At 43.9% G+C, this 22,509-nt stretch overlaps 1 protein-coding gene across 3 annotated transcripts in view; it reads right to left on the bottom strand.

Moving 5' to 3' along the window:
* DIPK2B (divergent protein kinase domain 2B) overlaps window positions 1–22,509 on the bottom strand; it is a 50,777-nt gene that overhangs the window by 11,412 nt on the left and 16,856 nt on the right. Inside the window, exon 3 of one of the 3 annotated variants that reach the window (XM_060292897.1) lies at window positions 4,143–4,277. The exons of the other annotated variants lie outside the window; for them this stretch is intronic. Coding sequence (XP_060148880.1) covers window positions 4,143–4,277 — 135 coding nt within the window. The remainder of the gene's footprint in view (window positions 1–4,142; window positions 4,278–22,509) is intronic. 3 annotated transcript variants of the gene reach the window in all.

Raw genomic sequence — 22,509 nt, 5'->3', positions numbered from 1 at the left:
GCTTCTCCACCTCAATCTCTAATAGTTTATAAAGCAGTCAATGAAATTTAATGGGTACATCATTGTGATGGTCAGTTTTATGTGTCAACTTGGCTAGGCTATGGTGCCCAGTTGTTCAATCAAACACTAATCTAGGTGTTGCTGTGAAGGTATTTTGTAGAGATGGTTAACATCTACAGTCAGTTGACTTAGTAAAGGAGATTATCTTTGATAATGTGGATGGGTCCGATCCAAGAAGTTGAAAGGCCTTAAGAGCAAAACTAAGGTTTCCCTGAGGAGGAAGAAATTCCACCTGTGGACTATAACATCAGGTCCTGCACAAGGTTCTCCAGCCTGCTGGCCTGTCCTATGGATTTTGGACTTGCCAGTCCCCCAATCTCATAAGCCAATTCCTTGAAATAAATCTGTTATATATATATATATATATATATATATATATATATATATATACACACACACACACATATGTATACATACATATATACACACATACATATATATCATATAGTATTATATGTTATATATAATTATATTGCATATTATTATTTTATATAAAATTTATTATATTAACATTTATACTATATTTATTAATATTGGTTAATAAATTATTAATATTGTATTTTTGTGTAATATATTATCATAATACCATATGTACATTACATATATATAATATATACACACACATACACTGGTGCCAAGGGAAAAGCACTTGTTCTGTGCGGAAACAACAGCAACTGAGATGGAAATCTAGCTTTGCTTTCACTTTTGAAGCTTCTAGTGAAATCTGAGTACACGAGAAGTAACTTCCCCAATGAGCTGTTTGACCTTCGGTTGGCTTTTATCCACATCCTGTCATGTGTTTTCTCAAAAAAATCACCAGCAATCAGTGGTGTCCCCATTTAAAGTGTTCTTACCGGAACAGAGGCGTGAAAGTTAAATTGTCTAGACATATGATTCTGTGACTCTGATGGAGAGAACTGTGCTTGTTGTTCCTCCCTAGAAGCCAGAGAGAGATAAGAGAGTTCAAGAGAGCAGGAGGGGGCTTTCCTCAGAGCAGACCACAACTTAGAATTCATGTGGGTCTTCAGTAACCTACCCGGAATTGCCCTAGTCCTTCTTAAGTTCCATGCCATGGGTGAGATCTGTCCAGCTTGAGGGTCCCATTGGAAGTGGAAGATGGCAGCAGGGAGACAGCATCTCGGCTGGGGTTTGACCGCCTGCCATCACAGAACGTGGGGCACACACAGCCCATTCCCAGTGGTCCTGTGTGTTGGTGAATTCCGGAGGGTGGCAAGGGAGCTGCATGTGGAGGGCTGACGCAGAAGCCTCTGTGGTGATCACTATTTGAAACCATGGTTGGCAGGACACAGTTGGGGAAAGGAGGGTAACACTTTCTGGAAGTTCTAAGTGTCAGGCCATATGGCAAGCCTTTCACAGACATTATCCCGGCATACACAGGGACTTTTAGCTTTTAGTTTTCTCTTGCCCTGTGACTCTCCTGGAAATTTAAAGTGATTGATTTTAAAAAAGCTTAAACAGTTTGTGGAAAATGCAGTGACATTAAATTTCGCAGCTCGTGCTGGCCAATGCAAATGGTAGACTGCATTATCAAGTGATCTAGTAAAATGCTCCCATTTTCCAGATGAGAATACTAAGGTAGGGACCAGGAAAGGGAGGTGACTTGTTAAAGATCATGCTGCTTATTAGTGCACATTATCCTCAAGTTCATTTCCCATATTAATGATCCCACTTGGTTCTGGATGACTTTCAGCTGTTTCCACAAAGCAAATGCTACTCAAAAGGCAAACATTTATGAAGCAACCTAAATGTCCATCAACAGATGAATGGATAAAGAAGTAGTATACACACACACACACACACACACACACTGGATTACTACTCAGCCATAAAAAAGAAAGAAATTTTGCCATTTGCAGCAACATGGATGAACCTGGAGGGCATTATGCTAAGTGAAATAAATCAAACAGAGAAAGACAAATATTATATGATTTATCACTTATATGTGGAATTAAAAAAACACAACAAACTAGTGAATATAACAAAAAAGAAGGAGACTCACAGATATAGAGAACAAACTAGCAGTTACCAGTGGGGAGAGGGAAGGAGGGAAGGGCAATATAAGGGTAGGGGATTAAAAGGTACAAACTATTAGGTATAAAATAAGCTACAAGGGTACATTGCACACCACAGAGAATATAGCCTATATTATTTAAGAAAATCAAAGCAAAGATTTACCATCACTGAATACACTTTTTCTGATGAAAAAAAATATGTAGAAGAAAGAACACTAGCTGCTCTTAGAAAGAGAAATCTAAGAAGTCGGCTTTCCTTTAAGACTGGAAGTCAGCAAGCTGAGGTCACAGTGCTAACAAGGCACGGTTTGATTCAGGAATCTGACCTTCCTTCCAAGGACATATCCAACTAATGAAGAGCTTCATGCTGAAATGAGAATTAATTTTCACTTCTCAGATAGAATCTGTTCTTTTGTTCTAAGGCTTTAAAGAACATAAAAATTAGGCAAATAAAAATTATGTTTGCAAATTACGGCACACCTCTAAAGACAGCAGATGTGCTAACTCCAGTCACTTTATTCCCCTCCTTACCCTTTCCAAGGGCTACCACCATCTTCCCCATCAATGGATCAGGACACAGGCGGTGCCCACACTGACTGTAGAGAATGGTTAGCCCGTGTACTTTTTTCCATGCACCAAGAGGATAGACGTTTCCAAAGTTGGCCATCATGGGCGTGTTCATTGTGAGATATTCAAATACTATGGAACTGTACAGTGTGAAAGTAAAAAAAAAAAGTTCATGTTACTGCCCACAGAGGCCACCATTGTTCTATGTGGGGATGTGCGAATACACACATGTAGTGATGCCAGAAGAAAAAAAAAGATTGGAAGTTAGCTTTTCCGCTAAGAAGGTTGCCCTGGCCAGCTCAATTTGGAAAGCTGAGGGAAATCTTGAACAAATGAGTTTTTACTTTGAGTGAATTTACTTTTATCAAGCTCTCCTAGCACCCAGGGAGAAGAGAAAGTTCTAGTGCTAATAAACCTGTGAGTTCTTTCTGGTTGCACACCTCAACACTTTTCACATGATTTAGTTGTTAAATATGCTTGTGAAGCAGGGTTTAGGTTAATTATGTATCCTAGTTAATCAGTGTGTTCTAATTAGAACAATGACGATTCAATAACTGTATCAGTTGTGGATAATTAACCGCAAAGTTCCCAAATATGTCTTCAAGCTGCATTGTATTCAAAACCATGAAAATCCCTGTTTGGTTTATGTTATTAAGAGAAACAGCTCACGGTTCTTTTCCAACTTCAGTAGATGGATTTTTTCCCCTCTTTTATTAAAGTTCTTTCTGATTTTTTTTTTTTAATCTGAAACCCAGACTCAATGTGGTTTGTTAACTTTTCATTCTACAAATGCTGGCCACCACAGTGATTATTTTGGAGAAACCCTCTGGGTAATTTTCAAAGTTCAGACATCCAAAAATGTCCTCATAAATCTCAGTCTTTTATGTTACTTTATGATGCAGCTCATCTCAGCCGCTGTTACGAGGTACCATAAGATATTGTAGCCTTATGACAGGCCCCTTGCCCCACTGGGAAGTTTCCCTCTGGTACCGTTCGCCTCGGCTGAGCAATTTAGGTTCCCTGCAACTTAGTCACTGATGGAAAGTTAGTCACAAAGGGTAGAAGCAGGGACAGGAAGTCAGCCAAGAGTGGGGCCAGAATTTGGAGTTTGCCTTGGATCATCTCAGAGTGGATAATATACCCTGCAGCATTGACTAGATGTTAAAACAACATTAAATCAAAAACTAAACAGACTTGGTTGGGCGGGGTGAGGGATATAAAATGTTTCCCTCGCACCGGAAGGCCTGTCTCTGACAGAGCTCCCATTGCCACATGAAACAGAGCCTCTAGCTCTGTGACATCCTTTCTTTGGGCGGGGTTTCTGTTTGTTTAGATTCTTGATACTCCGCAGAGTTTCTGGGTTGAGCCCTGATAGAATGTTTGAGAAGTTCTGTTTAAATCGATGGGGAGGTCTCCCAGTTGAGAAGTAATGAAGATTCCCCCCTGAACGGGTGGAGTTATGTGGTTTACCCTTTCTCCTACCTCTACCAGCGCCTCCTGGTGGATCTCCTTCACGTCTAACCTCTCCAGGCCACTGCCTGCCTCCATTCCATCTTGGAATTCATTGGCTTGGGGTGGGGTCTTTGCCTGGATAGGTGGGCAGCCTTCACCCCCCAGCTGCAAAGGTGAAAAACTGGATTCAATACCAACTTCGAGAGGCAGTATGACAAAGTAGTTACAAGCCTGTCCTTTAGAGGCAAGCTAGCTGGCTTCAAATCCCAGCTCTGTCTCTTAACAACAGCCTGACCTGGGGCAAGCTCTTGAATTGATCTGTGCCTTAGTTTCCTCGTGTGTAACTGAGGGATAATATAATAATAATAAGGGGACTCTGTGACTTATCTTCTAAACCTGGATAGTTTTGAGAGTGAAAGGGATGATATTAATAATTAAATCGGGACAGCTGGCGTATGTTGGAACTGTCTCAAGCAAACCTGAATGTATGGTTACCCTAATAATTGTGGTACCCACCTCATCAGGGTGTTGGGACGGTCAAATCTACGGGGAAAGTGTCTGGTACATTGTTGGGGTAGCTAGTAAAGCAGCCTTATTCAGGCTTCAGAGGTGGCGCTAGGCCTCTCTCTGACGGGACAATGACACTAAAGCAGGCTGCATGCCAAACTGCTGAGCTACACCCAGGCCAGCAGGGGTGGCGCCAGCATACACTGTAAACCACTAGATAAGACAAGGAGTAAGTTACGGGACTTCTTGCACCTTGAGGGCCTGGCCAGCCCCCAGGGATCAAGAACATTCCAAATACCGTATGCTAACACATATATATGGAATCTAAGAAAAAAAATGTCGTGAAGAACCTAGGGGTAAGACGGGAATAAAGACAGAGACCTACTAGAGCATGGACTTGAGGACACGGGGAGGGGGAAGGGTGAGCTGTGACAAAGCGAGAGAGAGGCATGGACATATATACACTACCAAACGTAAGGTAGATAGCTAGTGGGAAGCAGCCGCATAGCACAGGGAGATCAGCTCGGTGCTTTGTGACCGCCTGGAGGGGTGGGATAGGGAGGGTGGGAGGGAGGGAGACGCAAGAGGGAAGAGATATGGGAACATATGTATATGTGTAACTGATTCACTTTGTTATACAGCAGAAACTAACACACCATTGTAAAGCAATTATACTCTAATAAAGATGTAAAAAAAAAAAAAGGGGGAAAAAAAAAGAACGTTCCAAGACTTACGAGTTAAGACCAAGGCATTTATGACAACAACCAGAGCTACAAACTTGCACGTAGGCTGACTGTTATCAGCCTGCGGCCTGGTGCTAAAAGCTGGACTCCTTCAGTGACAAACGTCACCCGTGGGGTGGAAGCACCACCGGGGACCTTCCCAGCTGGGACTCCAGATTGCTGTTCAAGGCACCTCCCAGCGCTTCTTGGAGCTGGATGTAGGTGCTTCCCCAATTCGGTGATGTATAAACCTCTGTCTTTACTATTCTTTCTTAGTTAGTTATACTATTCTTTTCTTAATTAGTATACTGTAATCTTTGTTAATTCAATAAACTCTCTCTAAATTCTTGTTTAACTGAGTGTAGAGTGATTATTTTGCCAGCGAATCCTAAGAACCTTGAAACCTAAAGTAAGGCTTTCGGCAAAACATACATGGGAAGGGCTCTATGAGTATTTGCTATTATTTGTCCCAAAGATAGCACCTTTCCCAATTTTCCCACTTCTGTAAGTGACCTTACCATTCTCCCAGTCTTCCAGGTTAGAATATCTGGAGCTATTTTCAACTTCCTTATCTTAACGGCTGGTCTCTCTAGGCTTTGATTCCCTATGTCAAGTTGTGCTGTCATCATTGTGATCTCTAGCATTGTGTTGTGTCCATTTGTGTCATCAGTCACCTCTCCCCCAGCTTGTGCTCCCCCGGGGCTTAGCTGGCCTGGAGGTGTGCCTTTAGGCAAGTCCCTTTCCCTTTCTGAGGCCGTTTCCTCATCTCTCACGTGGGCATTATGGTAGATGGTTGGTTACACCAGGTACGTCACTCGGTTGCCTGGCTCTAGCTGGCCCTCTGGACGTTGTAGGTACCTGATACTACTTTCCTGGATGCGTGATAAACATCTCACTGTGCTTTACACACTGTGGAGGGCTTTGTGAACACAAGGTAGTGTTGTCAGTTCCAAGGGTCAATGGGGGTCAATGGTAAAATGCCCCCTCCTCAAATTTCACAATAAAATGGATCTCTGAGTAGGAAATAAGGTTGCCTTTGGAGGGTCAAACAAATGTACTCCACATCATGACTATGTTGACCCAGGACTGTCTTTAAATTTGGAAAAAAAACAGTTGGGAACCCCAGGAAACCCTAGTCAGGGAGCTCAGTAACTTCAGAGAGAAGGGTTGGGGAATGAGTGTCTTGTCCCCTATTTGGAGTGGCCAAATAGACATAGTGGTTGGTAAGATTGGGCACCCAGACAGGAAAATCCGAGGGTCAGGAGTTGGCTTTGGGGTCTGGGGAAAAGGGCACCCAGCCCGTGGTCTCCAGCAGCCTGTGGGCAGGTGGCCAGGCCACTGAGGATCACTTGGTTGACTTCCCTCTCGGATCAGTGCTCACCCAACAGGTTTCTGACTACGACTTATCTTCCACTGAGGAACCCTCCTTAGTGGTGGAGTCAGGATTTGAACCCAGGCCTGAATCCCAGGCCAGACTGTGCTGCTTTCTTGCATTGAAACTCAGCCTCTCCTCCCTACTTCCTTCACCAGAAGCTGTGTTTTGGGGGCCTTGTCCTACTTTCGCTACACAGCCTCACTGACCTCACTCCCTTGCCCATCCACCCCGCATACCACTTTTAGGTCCCATTTGTGGAAAGATCCACAGTCTTCAAGTCACTTTTCTTCAGAAATGTAAATTCTCAGATTCTGCCTCAGACCTGCACAGTCAGAAGCTCTGGGGCTGCGACTCAGCAGTGCCAGTGTTAACCAGCCCTCCAGGGGATTCTGATGTCCGCTCAAGTGTGAGAACCACTGTCTTATAGAATAAAATTTAGCCCCCCACCCCCCTGCCCCAGTCCTACCATTGCAACGTCTACCCACTGCTCTTGACCCGTACTGTAATCAGGGAGCATGACACTTACCACTTCCCACAATTACATCTTATTCTCATTTTCATGGCTTTGCCCAGGACACTCTTCTTTTATTCCCTGGAAGATATGCCCTGGTCAGGGCTACCTCCCCTTGCCTACCTGTGCCCCATACTGTCAAACCTTTAGCAGTCAGAGGCTCACTTGGTGGTGATCCTGGACCCTTCTTCCATGGGGTAGTCAACATCTTGGGTGACCCTGCTGGTGGAAGTGGCGACTAGCTTTCTCCTCCTATTGGAGTCTATCTCTTTCTTCCCACCTCATCCGTCATCCATCTTCCTCCATTCAGGGGCCCCAGAGGCTTTGCCATTGAAGCATTTGTGGGCTGCTCCAAGATTTTCACTGCGGCAGATGAAATAATCATTGTGGCAGGCAATTCAGCTGATAGTTGGGACAGGCAGGGCAGCTGACACAGAGTAAAACACGTTATTTCATGGTCTGTCATTTTGATTCAGGTATGCCAAGGTTGGTCATAATTCTCCACTGGGCCATTTCATTTTATAGGCTGCTGTTTTTTTTTCTTTCTCTCTTTCTTTCTTTTTAAATCAAAAGACAGGAAGCCAAGTGCTTGTGACAGCTCATTTGTGCATGCAAAGTTGCGGAAACTCCCAATGAAACTCAGTAGCTTCTGCAAAGGTCCTGTGGTCCAGGAGGCTCAGAACGAATTCTGATTGTCAGGAAAACCTTCAAACCAGCCTCGAGTTTGCCTGAGGGGAGGGACTACCAGGCTTCTTTTTATCCCCACCCCCTCTGTTGAGGTTGTACCACCTGTATCAGCCAGGGTTCAATCAGAGAAGCAGAATCACTAGATTTTTTTAAAAAACAGGATTTGAACTTATACAATTGTACAAGCAGGTTAAGTAGTCTCTGTAAGGCTGTTGATCTCCCATATGATGCTGGAGCTTGAAGTCCATAGGCAGGCAGTTGAGAAGGGAAGACAGACGCAAAATGGGGGAAGATCAAGGACAACATGGAACCCACAAGCACAAGATGGAGCTCATGACAATGGACTGAAACCCATGTCAGTTCTTATTGCCTCTGAGCTTGATGGTGTGGAGACCTGAAGAAGCTGGGGCCCTTTGGCATGAAGCTAACCCTAGCCTGGGAGCCAGAGAAGATGAAGCAGGAGCCCAGGGGAAGGCAGAGCAGACAAGCAATACCGTGTGTGAGCCACAAAATGGCCACTGTTGCCCTTCCGCCCTCCCAAACTCCCAACAGAATCTCTCTAACTGGAAACGTAAGGGAAGGGAAGTCTGGGAAATGTAGTTCAGCCTGGTCATGTCGACACATTCCAAACCTACCTCATCACCTTTGGCTCCTTTGCTTCTCTCTTGGTGACTTTTCTGCGACCTTACTGAAGTATCTCACTGGACCCCAACCACCCTAAGTATGTATTTGAGGAGTGGCGATTTGTCGTTCTGAGGAAAGCCTGGATAGAGGCACAGGCTCGGATAGGCCACTCTGGGCCAGGGTTGTGGGTGAGGAGCTCTCTGTCAGATGGGAGCCAGTGATGGACTGTCTGGTTAGGTCCTGGTTGGCTGAGCCTCCTTTCTGTTGCCAACCCCAACCCCTATTTCCCCCACCTTTGGTGCCCTCACTCCCCTGCACCCTGGGTATCTTCACAGGGTACCGTCTACCAGGTCCTTTCTGGGATGGAGGGTAGGGTTAGGAGAGAGAGAAAAGCAGCCACTTCCTAGAGAATGGGTATGAGAAAGTAGAACAAGAGGCCCTGGAGAGAGAGGCTGCAAAGCCCAGAATGGCCAGAGCTGAGTATTTATCCTGACAAGGAAGTGCTAGCCATCCAGACTAAGGTCGGTCACTAGACTCAATGGGTCTTTGGACTGCATTGCAGGGAGAACCAAAAGGAATTTGGGGAGTCTTCCCCCAACTCACATATACTGTCCTAACCACTCATGTGGGTTAGGAAACTTGTCAAAACTCCCCCGAGGCTGTTGCAAATCATTTATTAAACAAAAATTTATCAAGCCCCTACTTTATATAAGGCATTGTGCTAAGCACGGGAGTCACACATTTAAATAAGAGAGGGTCCTGACCTCCAAAAAACTGGTACTCTGGTGGAGCAGAGTGACATTTATACTACAAAGTTCAGTACAGGGCAAGATGACACAAATGCTACAAGAGGTGTAAACAAAGTGCTGTGAGAATACAGAGGAGAGAGCAGTAGGGGAATCCAGGAAGGCTTCACAGACGAGGTGGCATGAACATGGTCTTGAAGAATGAGTAGGATTTTGTCAGGTGGACCTCTAACGTCAATGCATTTCAAGCTGAAGGATCAGAATTGAGCAAAAGCAAGGAACAGACTTAAAGGCCATATCTGGCCAATGGAATCATCAGGAAAGAAAGTTGGGACCAAACTGTGAGGCTCTTGAAAAGCATATTTAGGAATTTAGGTTTTATTCTACAGATATCATACATAATCTTAGAGGCAAAGCTTATTGGCCCTGAAGATGCCACGAACACCCTCAAAAACTGCTGATGGGAGTTCAATTCAGTTTGGTAATTTAAAAGATTTAAAAAGATTAAAAAGATTTTAAAATGTTCATACCCTTAGACCCAGTAATTCCACCACAGAAAGTAAGGAAGCAGCAAAGCATAGTACTTAAGGGTATGACTTCTGGAATCAGGAGATAGACCTTTGTTCAAATCCCAGTTCCAACCTTTTCTAGCCAGGTGATCTTGGGCCAGGTAAATAAATCTCCCTAAGCCTCAGATTCCCCGTCTGTAAAATGAGAACAAGGATATCTCATAGATTGTGAAGATTAACTGTGACAAATGTGTATGAAATGCCCCTGGCCCATAGAAAGTAGTCAGTACGTGGTAGTTTTGAAAAGGAAATTTGTCTCAAGAACATAGCACAGGGAGATCAGCTTGGTGCTTTGTGACCGCCTGGAGGGGTGGGATAGGGAGGGTGGGAGGGAGGGAGATGCAAGAGGGAAGAGATATGGGAACATATGTATATGTATAACTGATTCACTTTGTTATAAAGCAGAAACTAACACACCATTATAAAGTAATTATACTACAATAAAGATGTTAAAAAAAGAATATAATATAAAGTTCAGGCAAAGATGTTGCAGAAAGATGGTCATCAAAGTATTATTTATAATAATGACATCAAATGATATAAACACTAGTGAATAACATTATGGTCTACCCACGTGATGAAATGCGGCTTATAAAGAATTTTAATGATATGGGGAATAGTATGTGATATAACATTAAGCCATAGAGAAATATGCAACATGAAACATATAACTTATTTTTTCTTAAGTTAAATCTGACTAGAAAAAAGACTAGAAGTAAAAACACCAGTGTGTTAACGGTGATTGCCTCCGGGTGGTGGCTTAGAAAGCAATTTTTCCCCCACTTCCTTATGATTTTTTTTTTGGAGTACACGGGCCTCTCACTGTTGCGGCCTCTCCCGTTGCAGAGCACAGGCTCCGGACGCGCAGGCTCAGCGGCCATGGCTCACGGGCCCAGCTGCTCTGCGGCACGTGGGATCCTCCCGGACCGGGGCATGAACCCGTGTCCCCTGCATCGGCAGGCAGACGCTCAACTACTGCACCACCAGGGAAGCCCCTTATGCGTTTTTAAAAAATATACTTTATAAATTTTTATAATAAGTGTATGTTATTTAATCATAAAAAGAAGGGAATTCCCTGGTGGTCCAGTGGTTAGGAATTGGCGCTTTCACTGTCAGGTCCCGGGTTCAATCCCTGGTTGGGGAACTAAGATCCCGCAAGCCGTGAGGCATGCCCCCCCCCCCAAAAAAAAAGTTAAACATTGAACTGCGAAGGGAAAGATCTGTTATTTTGAGAGTGTCGCAGGTAGCCAGGTTGAGGATGTGTCTGAGAAAGGAAAGGTGAGAGGCAAGGAGACAATTGATGGGAAGAGTTGAGGGTGCTGCATAGGAGAAGGACTTGGCTGAAGGTGTTCTCTGTGCACAGCCAGGAGGTCTGTGTCAAGGGAAGGAGGTCTGTCATGGGGGAACTCTTGCAGGAAAACGTGCTCAGACAATATGATGGCCTCCTGAGCTGTGAGGGCTTGAGGTATTAAGGTGAAACAGTCAACTAAAAGGGGAAGCCCTAGATTGTTCACCATTGGGTAATGGGCAGGACTTCAAGGAGGACAGAGAGATCAGATGGACCCAAGGATGATGAATATCAAGAATTAGGTAAGCCCCATGACTGTAGCCATCTGATCCTATAAAAATCAGATAGCTTCACATATAGGGTTCTTTAGACCCAGAACTGTGAGGAAAGGACTATAATTTTAGGGTGAAAAGAAGGTGCCAATCTCAAGATGCTAGAAGGCAGTTAGATTGGTTGGTTAATTAAAAAGTCATTTGTAGGGAATTCCGTGGCGGTCCAGTGGTTAGGAATCCATGCTTTCACTGCCGGAGCCCGGGTTCGATCCTTAGTCGGGGAAGTGATATCCCACAAGCCATGCGGAGTGGCCCCCCCCAAAAAAGAAAAGAAAAACAGAAGAAAAAAGTCATTTATATTCTAGAGACGCCCCCCCCCCAAACAATGGCATATATGCTGTCCACTGTCTTGTCCCCAGAACTGGAAAGTGTCACAGGCAAATAACCACCTACTGAATCTGAATACATGATGTTGTATAGAAAGTCTCCACCACAGCCAATGCCATTTGGGAGGCCCTAGATGCCAGGTTAGCCTGAATCACTGACCTTCCCAGAAGTCTCTTGGTAGGAGGCAGTGCTTACCTAGAGAAAGTGGAGGAAGGGCAATTGGTTCTTGCTTTTCACCTTTCCTTTTGGTGTCTTATCTTCCCTTTGAGGTGCTGTGCTCAGAAGTGCTTGGGCCAGCTTACCAGGCAAGCCCTTGGGGGAATCACCCCTCCTCCTCCTGAGCAAGAAGCCCCCCATCTATTTCTTCCTCCCCTGACCTGGGTCAAAATGCCTCAGCCATCTCTCTTCCAAGATAACTATGGAGAGATCAAGCCCTGGAGAAGCTAATGGATAACTGTGTCACCATCCCTCTCACCCAAATTAGGTAGACATTTCTGGTATCAAGAGTCATATTCCAAGGAGTAGAAACCATGGGACTTTCAAGCTTGTTAACACCTGAGTCATGCCAGTAAAGATGCTCTCTTGGGGAAAGATGGGACTTTCAGAGACTCTGAAATCTGACAGCCTCTAGAGATGACCAGGGAGTTAGCACAGGTGTGGATCAAGAGTCACCCTGAAGCCATGAATAGTGAGTGGTGAATGATGTCCTATTCATTCACTCATTCAATCACTCCTCTATTTCCCAAAGATTTATGAAGTGTCTACACAATGTCAGACATGTGTGTGGGAAGACATTGATGAATAAGATGCAGTGCCTCCCCTCAAGTAGTTCCCTGTCTGGTTGGAGAGTCAAAAAAAGAAAGAGAGAGAGGGAGAGAGAGAGGAAGGAAGGAAGGAAGGAAGGAAGGAAGGAAGGAAGGAAGGATGGAAGGAAGGAAGGAAGGAAAGAAGGAAGGAAGGAAGGAGGAAGGGAGGGAGGAGGGAAGGAAGGAGAGAAGGAAAGAAAGAAAAAGAAAGAAAGGAAGGAAAGAAAGAAAGAAAACAATGCCATGTACTCTATAGAAAGTGTTTTTCTGGTCTGCTGTAAGTGTGTTATTAAGTCAGATTCTCCTCTGGCTCTCATTGCAGGCTTGATTCCTTTCATATGTGCTGGGCTGAAAGCCACAGGTATTCCCCACACTTTCTTCAGCGTTGAAATAGTATCCAAAATGCCAAAGCCTTTTAGAATAAGGTGAGAGTTTCAAAAGCAAGAAAGATGGCTTTCATAGCTATATTTAGGATTTGCATATATGAATGCAATAGCACCAGTTTTTTTCTCTCCTGGACAGTAGATCATTTTGAGATTTCTAGTGCTGGCCATAACAGAGTAACTGGTATCAGTCTTACCCTTCTGATGCAAATAGCTATAAATCCACACAAAACATATAAAACAACTGCTTGTGGGAGTTGGACCACCACCCACATAGGGCAACAACCCTTGAGTGAAAGGATGCACATGAGCTGAGCCCCACATTCACACTGTCTTTTCCCCCAAGGACATTTTCCAAGCTGCAGTGCAGGGTCTTGCTGGGTAAAGGAAACAGCAATTAGGACTTGGGGCTGCCTGAGTAGCTGGGATTTGGGGGGCAGGGTCCTATAAAGGAAAAGCCACAGAGAAGGAGCGCCCAAAATATATGTGAAAGTTTCCCTCAGATCTTTGGCCAACTTCTAAGCTGCATAAGAACAGGGTGGGACTCTAGAGCCCTAGCAGAGAACCACGTTAGAAGGCTATATCACTGAGCAGAGATTTCAGAGGCCACATAGCACTGCAGAGATGGGGGTCTGGGCTAGACATCTTAGTGAGCACCCTGGGCTTTTGATTGGACCTCAGAAAGTCCACATTCCAGTGGTAAGGCTCAGGTCCTACCAGCAAGGACCATGTCCTGGGAGTAAGGGCAAAACTGAAAGAGACCTGCACTAACAAAGTCTTAATCCCAGCCTCAACAGGATTAAGGCAGTGGTTCTAGACTGGGGGCAATTTTGCCCCGCAGAGGACATTTTGGACAACATCTGGAAACAGTTTGGGTTGTCACAGTTGGGGGTTGTGATGCTACTGGCATCTAGGGGATGAAGGCTGGGGGATGCGCTAAGCATCTTAACAAATGCACAGGACAGCCCCCATCCCAATCCCCTAACAAAGAATGATCCAGCCCCAGATGTCAATAGTCACAAGACTGAGAAACCCTGGATTCAGGTGAGCAATTTCGTTGGCTGCTAGAGCAAAACTCAACCATCTTTAGGAGAAGACAATGTAATTTCGAACCTCTACCATGTGTTATCCTTAAAATCCAGCATACAGTTAAAAATTACCAAAAAATGTGCAGAAGCAAGAAAAACTAATTGATAATCAAGAAAAAAGAAAACAACCAACAAAAGCAGAAGTAGAATCAGAGATAATCTGGATTTTAGAATTAGCAAGTATAGAATTCAAAGTAACTGTGATTAAGATTTCAAGAGAATAGAAGAAAAGACAGGCAAAATTAATGAAAGGGAGAGAATTTCAACAGAGAATTGGAATCCACAAAAAAAATTAAGTTGACATTTAGGAATACAAAATGCAATATCTGAAATTAAGAAGTTACTACTGGATTTAACACCAAACTGGGCACAGCAGAACATAAGATTAGTGAGCTATGTATGAGAGAGAATACATGAAAGCTTCTAGAAGTAAACAGGGGGATACCTTTGTGACCATGGGATAATAGAGATATTTAAAAGAAAATAATTGATAAACTGGACTTCATTGAAATTAAGAATGTCAGTTTATCAAGAGATACCATTAAGACAGTGAAAGGGCAAGCCATGGGCTGGGAGAAGATATTTGTAATACATATATCCAACAAAGAACTCATATCCAGAATATAAGTGTAACTTTTACAAATCAGTGAGACAGACAACCCAATAAAAAATGGACAAACAGGTTATGCCAGGACTTTACAAAAGATGGAATCAAAACAGCCAATAAATATATGAAAAGGGCCCTTATATTGTAAGTTATGAGAAAAATACAAATTCAAACCACACAATGAGATATTGCTAGACACCCACCAAGATGACTAAAATAAAAGACTAACAGTATCAAGTGTTGATAAAAATGTGGAACAACAGAACTCTTTCGTTGCTTATAGGAGGAAATCAGTACAACTACTTTGGAAAACTGTTTGGCAGTATTGACTAAATCTGTCCATAGGTACAGTTATAACCCAGAAACTTCACTTCTGTATGCTTACGTTCACCAACTGACATAAATAAGGATGTTTGTTCATCAATGATAGGATGAATAAATTGTGACATCATCACACACATCGTGGAATATTCTACTGCAATGAAAAAACAAACTACTGGTCATGCAACAACATGGTTAAGTAGCATAACATGTTGAGGACATACTGTGTGATTCCATTTAAATGCAGTTCAAAACCAAATAAAAGTAATTTATGGTGATTTAGGTCGAAATAGTGGTTACCATTGGGAGGGGGTGAGGAGATCAACTGCTCCAGTTTGCCTGGGACTGAGGGGTTTCCCAGGATGTGGGACTTTCAGTGCTAAAACAGGGATAGTCTCAAGAAATTCAGATGGTTGGTCACCCTAGAGGCAGTCTTTTTAGGGAGGGCACATGAAAGAGCCTTCTGAGGGGCTGGAAGTGTTCAGTATATTGATGTGGATGGTGGTTACATGAATGAATACATGTATAAAAATTTATCTAGCTCTGCATGTTAGATTTGTGCATTTAAATATGTAACTTACACTTTGAAAAACTTTGAAAAGAACTCTATTTTACAAAGAATAGAGTGAAAAGAAACTAAAGACGTTTTGAGTAGGGCCATGGGGAGAATCTTGGTGGGTAACAAAATAAAGGCCCAATTTTCATTCTTTTTCCTTTTTAAATATTGACATATGTCGTGAATTTTAAAATTTATTTATTTATGGCTGTGTTGGGTCTTCGTTTCTGCGTGAGGGCTTTCTCTAGTTGCGGCAAGCAGGAGCCACTCTTCATTGCGGTGTGTGGGCCTCTCACTGTCGCGGCCTCTCTTGTTGTGGAGCACAGGCTCCAGACACGTAGGCTCAGTAGTTGTGGCTCACGGGCCCAGTTGCTACGCAGCATGTGGGATCTTCCCAGACCAGGGCTCAAACCTGTGTCCCCTGCATTGGCAGGCAGATTCTCAACCACTGCGCCACCAGGGAAGCCCCCAATTTTCATTCTTAATGTTTGCTTGTCTTCTTTGACAGGTATTGGGATTTTGATCTGAAAAGGGTGGAGCAAAACGGTGGCGAACAGGTATGGGAAGCCAAAATGCGTAAAGGAAGCTTCCATTGTTTGGAATGAGTTTTCCCACCTGGAAGATTCACAGAGACCTTGCAAACAATATCACTGAATCTTGGGCAGTGAATGCAGAGAACAGAAAAGGCATGAAAATCCATTTCTGATATTCAAAGGAGCAAAAGGGTAGATTTTACAAATTACTGGATCATAGGAAATATTCTAAGACAGGGTATTAATAGGATGATTTGTGCACCTCTAGAAGAGGAAGTGATGATCTTAAGTAGTTACTGAGGATTCATTTAACTGAATCATTCTAGACTATTTTTTCTTTGACATGGTTATTTGATTTTTAACCATAGAAATGCAATAGACTTAGAATATATAGACTTTAGTGAGGAATTCAATGGTAAGTCTTAGGGTAACTCTTTTTTTTTTTTTTGTCTGGATTGGGTCTTCATTGCTGTGTGCAGGCTTTCCTCTAGTTTCAGTGAGTGGGGGCTACTCTTCGTTGCGGTGCGCGTGGGCTTCTCATTGCGGTGGCTTCTCTTGTAGCGGAGCATGGGTTCTAAGCGCATGGGTTTCAGTAGTTGTGGCTCGTGGGCTCTGTAGTTGTGGCTCGTGGGCTCTAGACTGCAGGCTCAGTAGTTGTGGCACATGGCCTTAGTTGCTCCGTGGCATGTGGGATCTTCCTGCCCCAGGGATCGAACCCGTGTCCCCTTCATTGGCAGGCAGATTCTTAACCACTGGGAAGTGGTTATCAGGGAAGTCCCTCATGATAACTCTTAAAGGAGACTGTGAATTAAGATTTTGATGGCATAGAAAATTAAGATGATTAGTAATTGGTTAACTGAGTTTACCTAACAGTGAACGGATTCATCCACATAGAGTAAGAAGGCTTTCTCTTTGGTCCTGTTCTATTTAATATTTTTATTAATGACTAGGACCTAGATAAAAGTCGTGTTCATCAAAATTGAACGTGATATGTAGTTGGGTTGGTAGTGACTGTAAGTAACACAATCAAGGTGACAGGCTGGAGTAATGGATTTAATCTGAGAAGATCATACTTAACGGGATAAATAAAAGGTTCTGTTCTTGAAAACTAAAATCTAGCTGCAGAAGGGGTTTTGGCTGACACAACTTTTCACATGTACCAGTAGGAGGGGAATGACCAAGATAGCAAAGAGAATTGGGAATGTTTAGATTGCAAAACCAGGATTTAGGAGGTGAATGTATGGGAGGGGGAAATGTTACGTTTAACACCAAGGAGTAGAAATAACTTAATAGTTAAAATTAGTGAAAGCTACAAGAAGACAGATTTGAGATGCATTTCCTAATGATCCGTTTGGTTCAAAGAAGGAACATGTTGTTTCTGAAGGTAGTGAGTTTCCTGTCACTGTATGGTAGGACAAAGAATGGAAATAGTGTGAGAATTTGAACTGGTGGGCTTTCGAGGTTCTGTGAACTCCAAGAATCTATGACATATGTGTGGTTCAGTGGGTAGTAATCTATTTTGATCTTTAACAAATTGACCTATTGCTCTGTGGTCTGCTGTCTCATGTTAGGACCAAATTGACATGCAGATCCCCAGTTTTATGTTTTTTGTCTTATTCCTCCCCATTAATGACCAAATTTGTATTGAGAGCTGCCTGACACAACACTGGATTGGCTTCCAGTTATCCTCTGAGCAGTGATTTGGCAAAGCAAATCATAGATTAGGGATATGTAGAGTTTTTAATCATTGTTATTTTCTTGATATGATTACTATTTCAGTTTTTTGCTCTGTGGTTCAAAAGATAATGTTTTTAAATGCCAGGTTTGGTAGGTTTTGGGGCTTCCCCGTTTCATTATTGTTTATGTCTGATTTTATTGCCTTTTAATCAGAGAAAAAAGCCTTCGGTATCTCTACTTTTTAAAATGCATTGAGGGGCTTCCCTGGTGGCGCAGTGGTTGAGAATCAGCCTGCCAATGCAGGGGACACGGGTTCGAGCCCTGGTCTGGGAGGATCCCACATGCCGTGGAGCAACTAGGCCCGTGAGACACAACTACTGAGCCTGCGCGTCTGGAGCTTGTGCTCCGTAACAAGAGAGACCGCGATAGTGAGAGGCCCGCGCACCGCGATGAAGAGTGGTCCCCGCTCCCCGCAACTAGAGAAAGCCCTCGCACAGAAACGAAGACGCAACGCAGCCAAAAATAAATAAATAAAATGTATTGAATGTTTTTGTGGCCTAATAAACAGTTTTTAGAATGTGACCAATATATCAATTATTTCTATCATTAATTTTTTCAAGTGAATATCTTTATAGATATATATACCATATAGCTTAACCTCTGCTTACTGCATATTATGTGGACACACGTAGAGGCATAGCCAAACCCCAGGACTCTGAGCCAAGTCATGCTATAGCAAAAGCATTTGTCCCAGAGTACATCACGATAGGGATAGCGAGATAGCAAGGAAAGAAATCAAAGAACAAAGGGTGGCTTGATTTATTTAAGAAGGTGCTTGGTTGGCTAACATCTAAGTTCAGGGAAAGTGGAGAGCCCTGTGAAGGCTAAGTCTGCTCTAGATGGTCCATCCTGGTGACTGCCCAGGCTTCAGTAATGCTTTGGCTGGGAGCTGCCTCTGTTCTGCATTTGAGACTCATTGAGAAGGAACCACTGGCAACTCATCTCATGTATACCTTCCCTGAGTCTTCTCTTGCCTCCTTTTTCTTTTCCAACTTGTCTGTGTCAAGGCTGGGGAAACCTTTCATTGTCTCCTTTTCACTCGTGAGATCCATCAAGAATAATTTAGGAGTCATTTTCGAGGACAGGCTGGGTGATCTATGAGTCATTTTTCTATGAGCGTAGGATACAATGGAGACCTGTAGATTCATAATTTAGCCACTGTCTTCTTCCAAAGGATCCCTTTGCCACAAATGCTGAGGTGACGAAGTCTCGGTGGTTTTAAGTCTAAACATATCCCGTGATTCAAAGTCTTATTTGTTTCAACTCTCAACAATTATATGATGGAAAGGAGAAAGTGGACTCTGGGTTGGTGGGTTGCCTCCAGAAACTCGCATGGGCAACAAAAAAGAAGCACTACTACATCCCCACGGTCGCGGAGAGCCAAGTCTCGCGATCTCATAGTCACAAAGGGGCCCTGCTTTCCGAAGGCCGTTCAGCCAGAGAGTGTGCGCTGATGTCCTGCGAATATTGCTCTGTGTGACGGCGCTTTTAGTTGCTTAAATTTCCTCTTCCATTTCAGCTTTGATTTCCATGTCAGTTAGATAAGTATGAAAATGGTACATCTACCCATCAGCTGTTCTCCTTTCGGCATCAATATAGCCATGTCATTTTTGTAAAAAAATGAATGCAACTTTTTGGAAGGGTCTTTGACCTGGTAGTTTGTGAAGGATTAAAATATTTATAGTCTGAAAACTAGCTGTGACTACAATATAAAATTTCCATCTTCATTCAAACACTTTATCATAACCTGTCTTGTATCAGAACTAATCAAATCTGGTCTGTCTCCCCCATTGGGGTGTCATCTCTCAGAGTGCAGGGACCTTGTCTTGACAGCCTTATACCCTCCTAGGGCATAGCATATGTCCTGCAAACACCCCTTAAATATTTTTGAATTAAATTCAAACCAAAGGGGAATTTTATTATTCGTTTAGCAGTTACCTCTAAAATTATATTCTGATATAATGGTTAGCATGCATTTTGGTTACTTTGCTTATTTCCCTTATTGTATTTATGTGAATGAGACCAAGGAAGTAAAATTGCCAGGCATCCTGGTTTAAACAAAGCTCCCTGAACACTCTATACCACCATCTAGTGGGAGGAAAATCTCCATGGTCATCAAGCCGGTTCCCAATTGAGGAAGAAATGGGATCTGTGTATAGAACAATGTCAATAGCAGCTGGCAGTTGAGGGGATGGGAGGGGGACACGATGGAGGAGATGTGTTTTCCTCTGATTAGCCACGTGCTTCTGAGGGGGGTTGCCTCTTTGTGCCTGGCGTAATAGCAGAGGAAGCCTTCTTTGTGGTTTTGCGAACAAGCACATCATGACAAACCCTGGGTGCTGTTCTTGGCTGTGGTTCTATTTGTGGGCTAGTAATTTAGGCTGTGAGATATTCCCATTAGAACGACACAGCTTTTAGAGGAGAAAAGTCACAGTTTTATTAGCGTGTTACACACACACACACACACACACACACGCACACACACTGCATTGTTTCACCCTCTTGCTGATTCCTGGTCCTGTCCCACTTCCTTGGCAGCCCCTTGCTACAGTGTATTGCCTGTGGCTCAAGAGAGTGTCCTTAATACAAAGCTGCACTTGGTCATGCAGGAGGGGAAGCCATGAACTGGCTGGCTCAGATTCTGTTAGTAATCACTGGGGCTTCTCATCCAAGTTGACTTTCTTTATTCATAAGCCGGACCGACAGTCAATGTATACAAGTTTTTGTTTGAACACTTGTTTTCATCTCTCTTGATTGGATGGGTGACTTTCTTTTCTCCCCACCTTTGGTGATGCTGGGTCTATTTGAAAGCACTTGATAGGTGAGTTTTGCTAAGAAGAAAAGAGCAGGAATTTGGGTACTGCCTGGATAAGGTCTGGGAGGGAAAGGATACAGAGCACCTTGTGCTTGCTGTGGGATCCTAAGGGCAAAGGGTCTCTGGAAAGGACAGGAGGGTGAAGAGACAGTGCCATAATTGGATGGCAATGACCTTGAGGTGGTGGATGAAAGAAGCATGGGTTTGTCCAGAGTTTATAAAATGGCTACTGAAATTTTTCTGGTTTTTATAAGGAAAGGAAAACTCTCTGGTGGGGATGAAAAGATGGACTAGGAGATCCCCCCCTCAAAAAAACGAAAAGAAAGAAAATGGTTATGATTTTGGCTGTGTCTAAACAAGGTGCTGTTAATGGATGCCTTTTTAGTAGAAAAAAGGAAAAGGAGTACCTTCAAGACGGCGGAGGAGTAAGACATGGAGATCACCTTCCTCCCCACAGATACACCAGAAATACATCTACACGTGGAACAACTCCTATAGAACACCTACTGAACGCTGGCAGAAGACCTCAGACCTCCCAAAAGGCAAGAAACCCCCCACGTACCTGGGTAGGGCAAAAGAAAAGAGAATAAACAGAGACAAAAGAATAGGGACGGGTCCTGCACCAGTGGGAGGGAGCTGTGAAGGAGGAAAGGTTTCCACACACTAGGAAGCCGCTTCGCGGGCGGAGACTGCGGGTGGTGAAGGGGGGGAGCTTCGGAGCCTCGGGGGAGAGCACAGCAACCGGGGTGCGGAGGGCAAAGCGGAGAGATTCCCGCACAGAGGATCGGTGCCGACCGGCACTCACCAGCCTGAGAGGCTTGTCTGCTCACCCGCCGGGGGCGGGCGGGGCTGGGAGTTGAGGCTCGGGCTTCGGAGGTCTGATCGCAGGGAGAGGACTGGGGTTGGCTGCGTGAACACAGCCTGAAGGGGCCAGTGCACCACGGCTAGCCGGGAGGGAGTCCGGGGAAAAGTCTGGAGCTGCTGAAGGGGCAAGAGAACATTGTTTCAGGGTGCGCAAGGAGAGGGGATTCAGAGCACTGCCTAAACAAGCTCCAGTAATGGGCGTGAGTCACGGCTATCAGCTTGGACACCAGAGACGGGCATGAAACGCTAACGCTGCTGCTGCAGCCACCAAGAATCCTGAGTGCAAGCACTGGCCACACCCCCCACCATCCCTAGGAGCCTGTGCAGCCCGCCATTGCCAGGGTCCCATGATCCATGGACAAATTCCCCGGGAGAGAACACGGTGTGCCTCAGGCTGTTGCAACATCATGCTGGCCTCTGCCACAGCAGGCTCACCCTGCATTCCAATTATAACTACAATACCCCTCCCTCCCCTGCCACCTGAATGAGCAAGAGCCCCCTAATCAGCTGCTGCTTTAACCCCGTCCTGTCTGGGCGGGAACAGATGCCTGAGGGCGACCTACACGCAGAGGTGGGGTCAAAACCAAAGCTGAACCCCAGGAGCTGGGCAAACAAAGAAGAGAAAGGGAAACTTCTCCATGCAACCTCAGGAGCAGCATATTAAATTCCCACTATCAACCTGATGTACCCTGCATCTGTGGAATACCTGAATAGACAACGAATCATCCCAAAATTGAGGCTGTGGACTTTGGGAGCAACTGTAGACTTGGGGTTTGCTGTCTATGACTGATTTGTCTCTGATTTATATTTATCTTAGTTTAGCGTTTAGCACTTGTTATCATTGGTGGATTTGTTTATTGGTTTGGTTGCTCTCTTCTTTATTATTATTATTTTATATTTAAATAATTTTTTTAATTAAAATTTTTTAAATTTATCATTATTATATTTTTTCTTTCTTTTTTTCTCCCTTTTCTTCTGAGCCATGTGGCTGACAAGGTC

This window comes from Globicephala melas, chromosome X (genome assembly GCF_963455315.2).
Source record: "Globicephala melas chromosome X, mGloMel1.2, whole genome shotgun sequence".
Lineage (NCBI taxonomy): Eukaryota > Metazoa > Chordata > Mammalia > Artiodactyla > Delphinidae > Globicephala > Globicephala melas.
The sequence above is the reverse complement of the archived record's forward strand: the minus strand, read 5'-3'. Positions and strand labels throughout refer to the sequence as shown.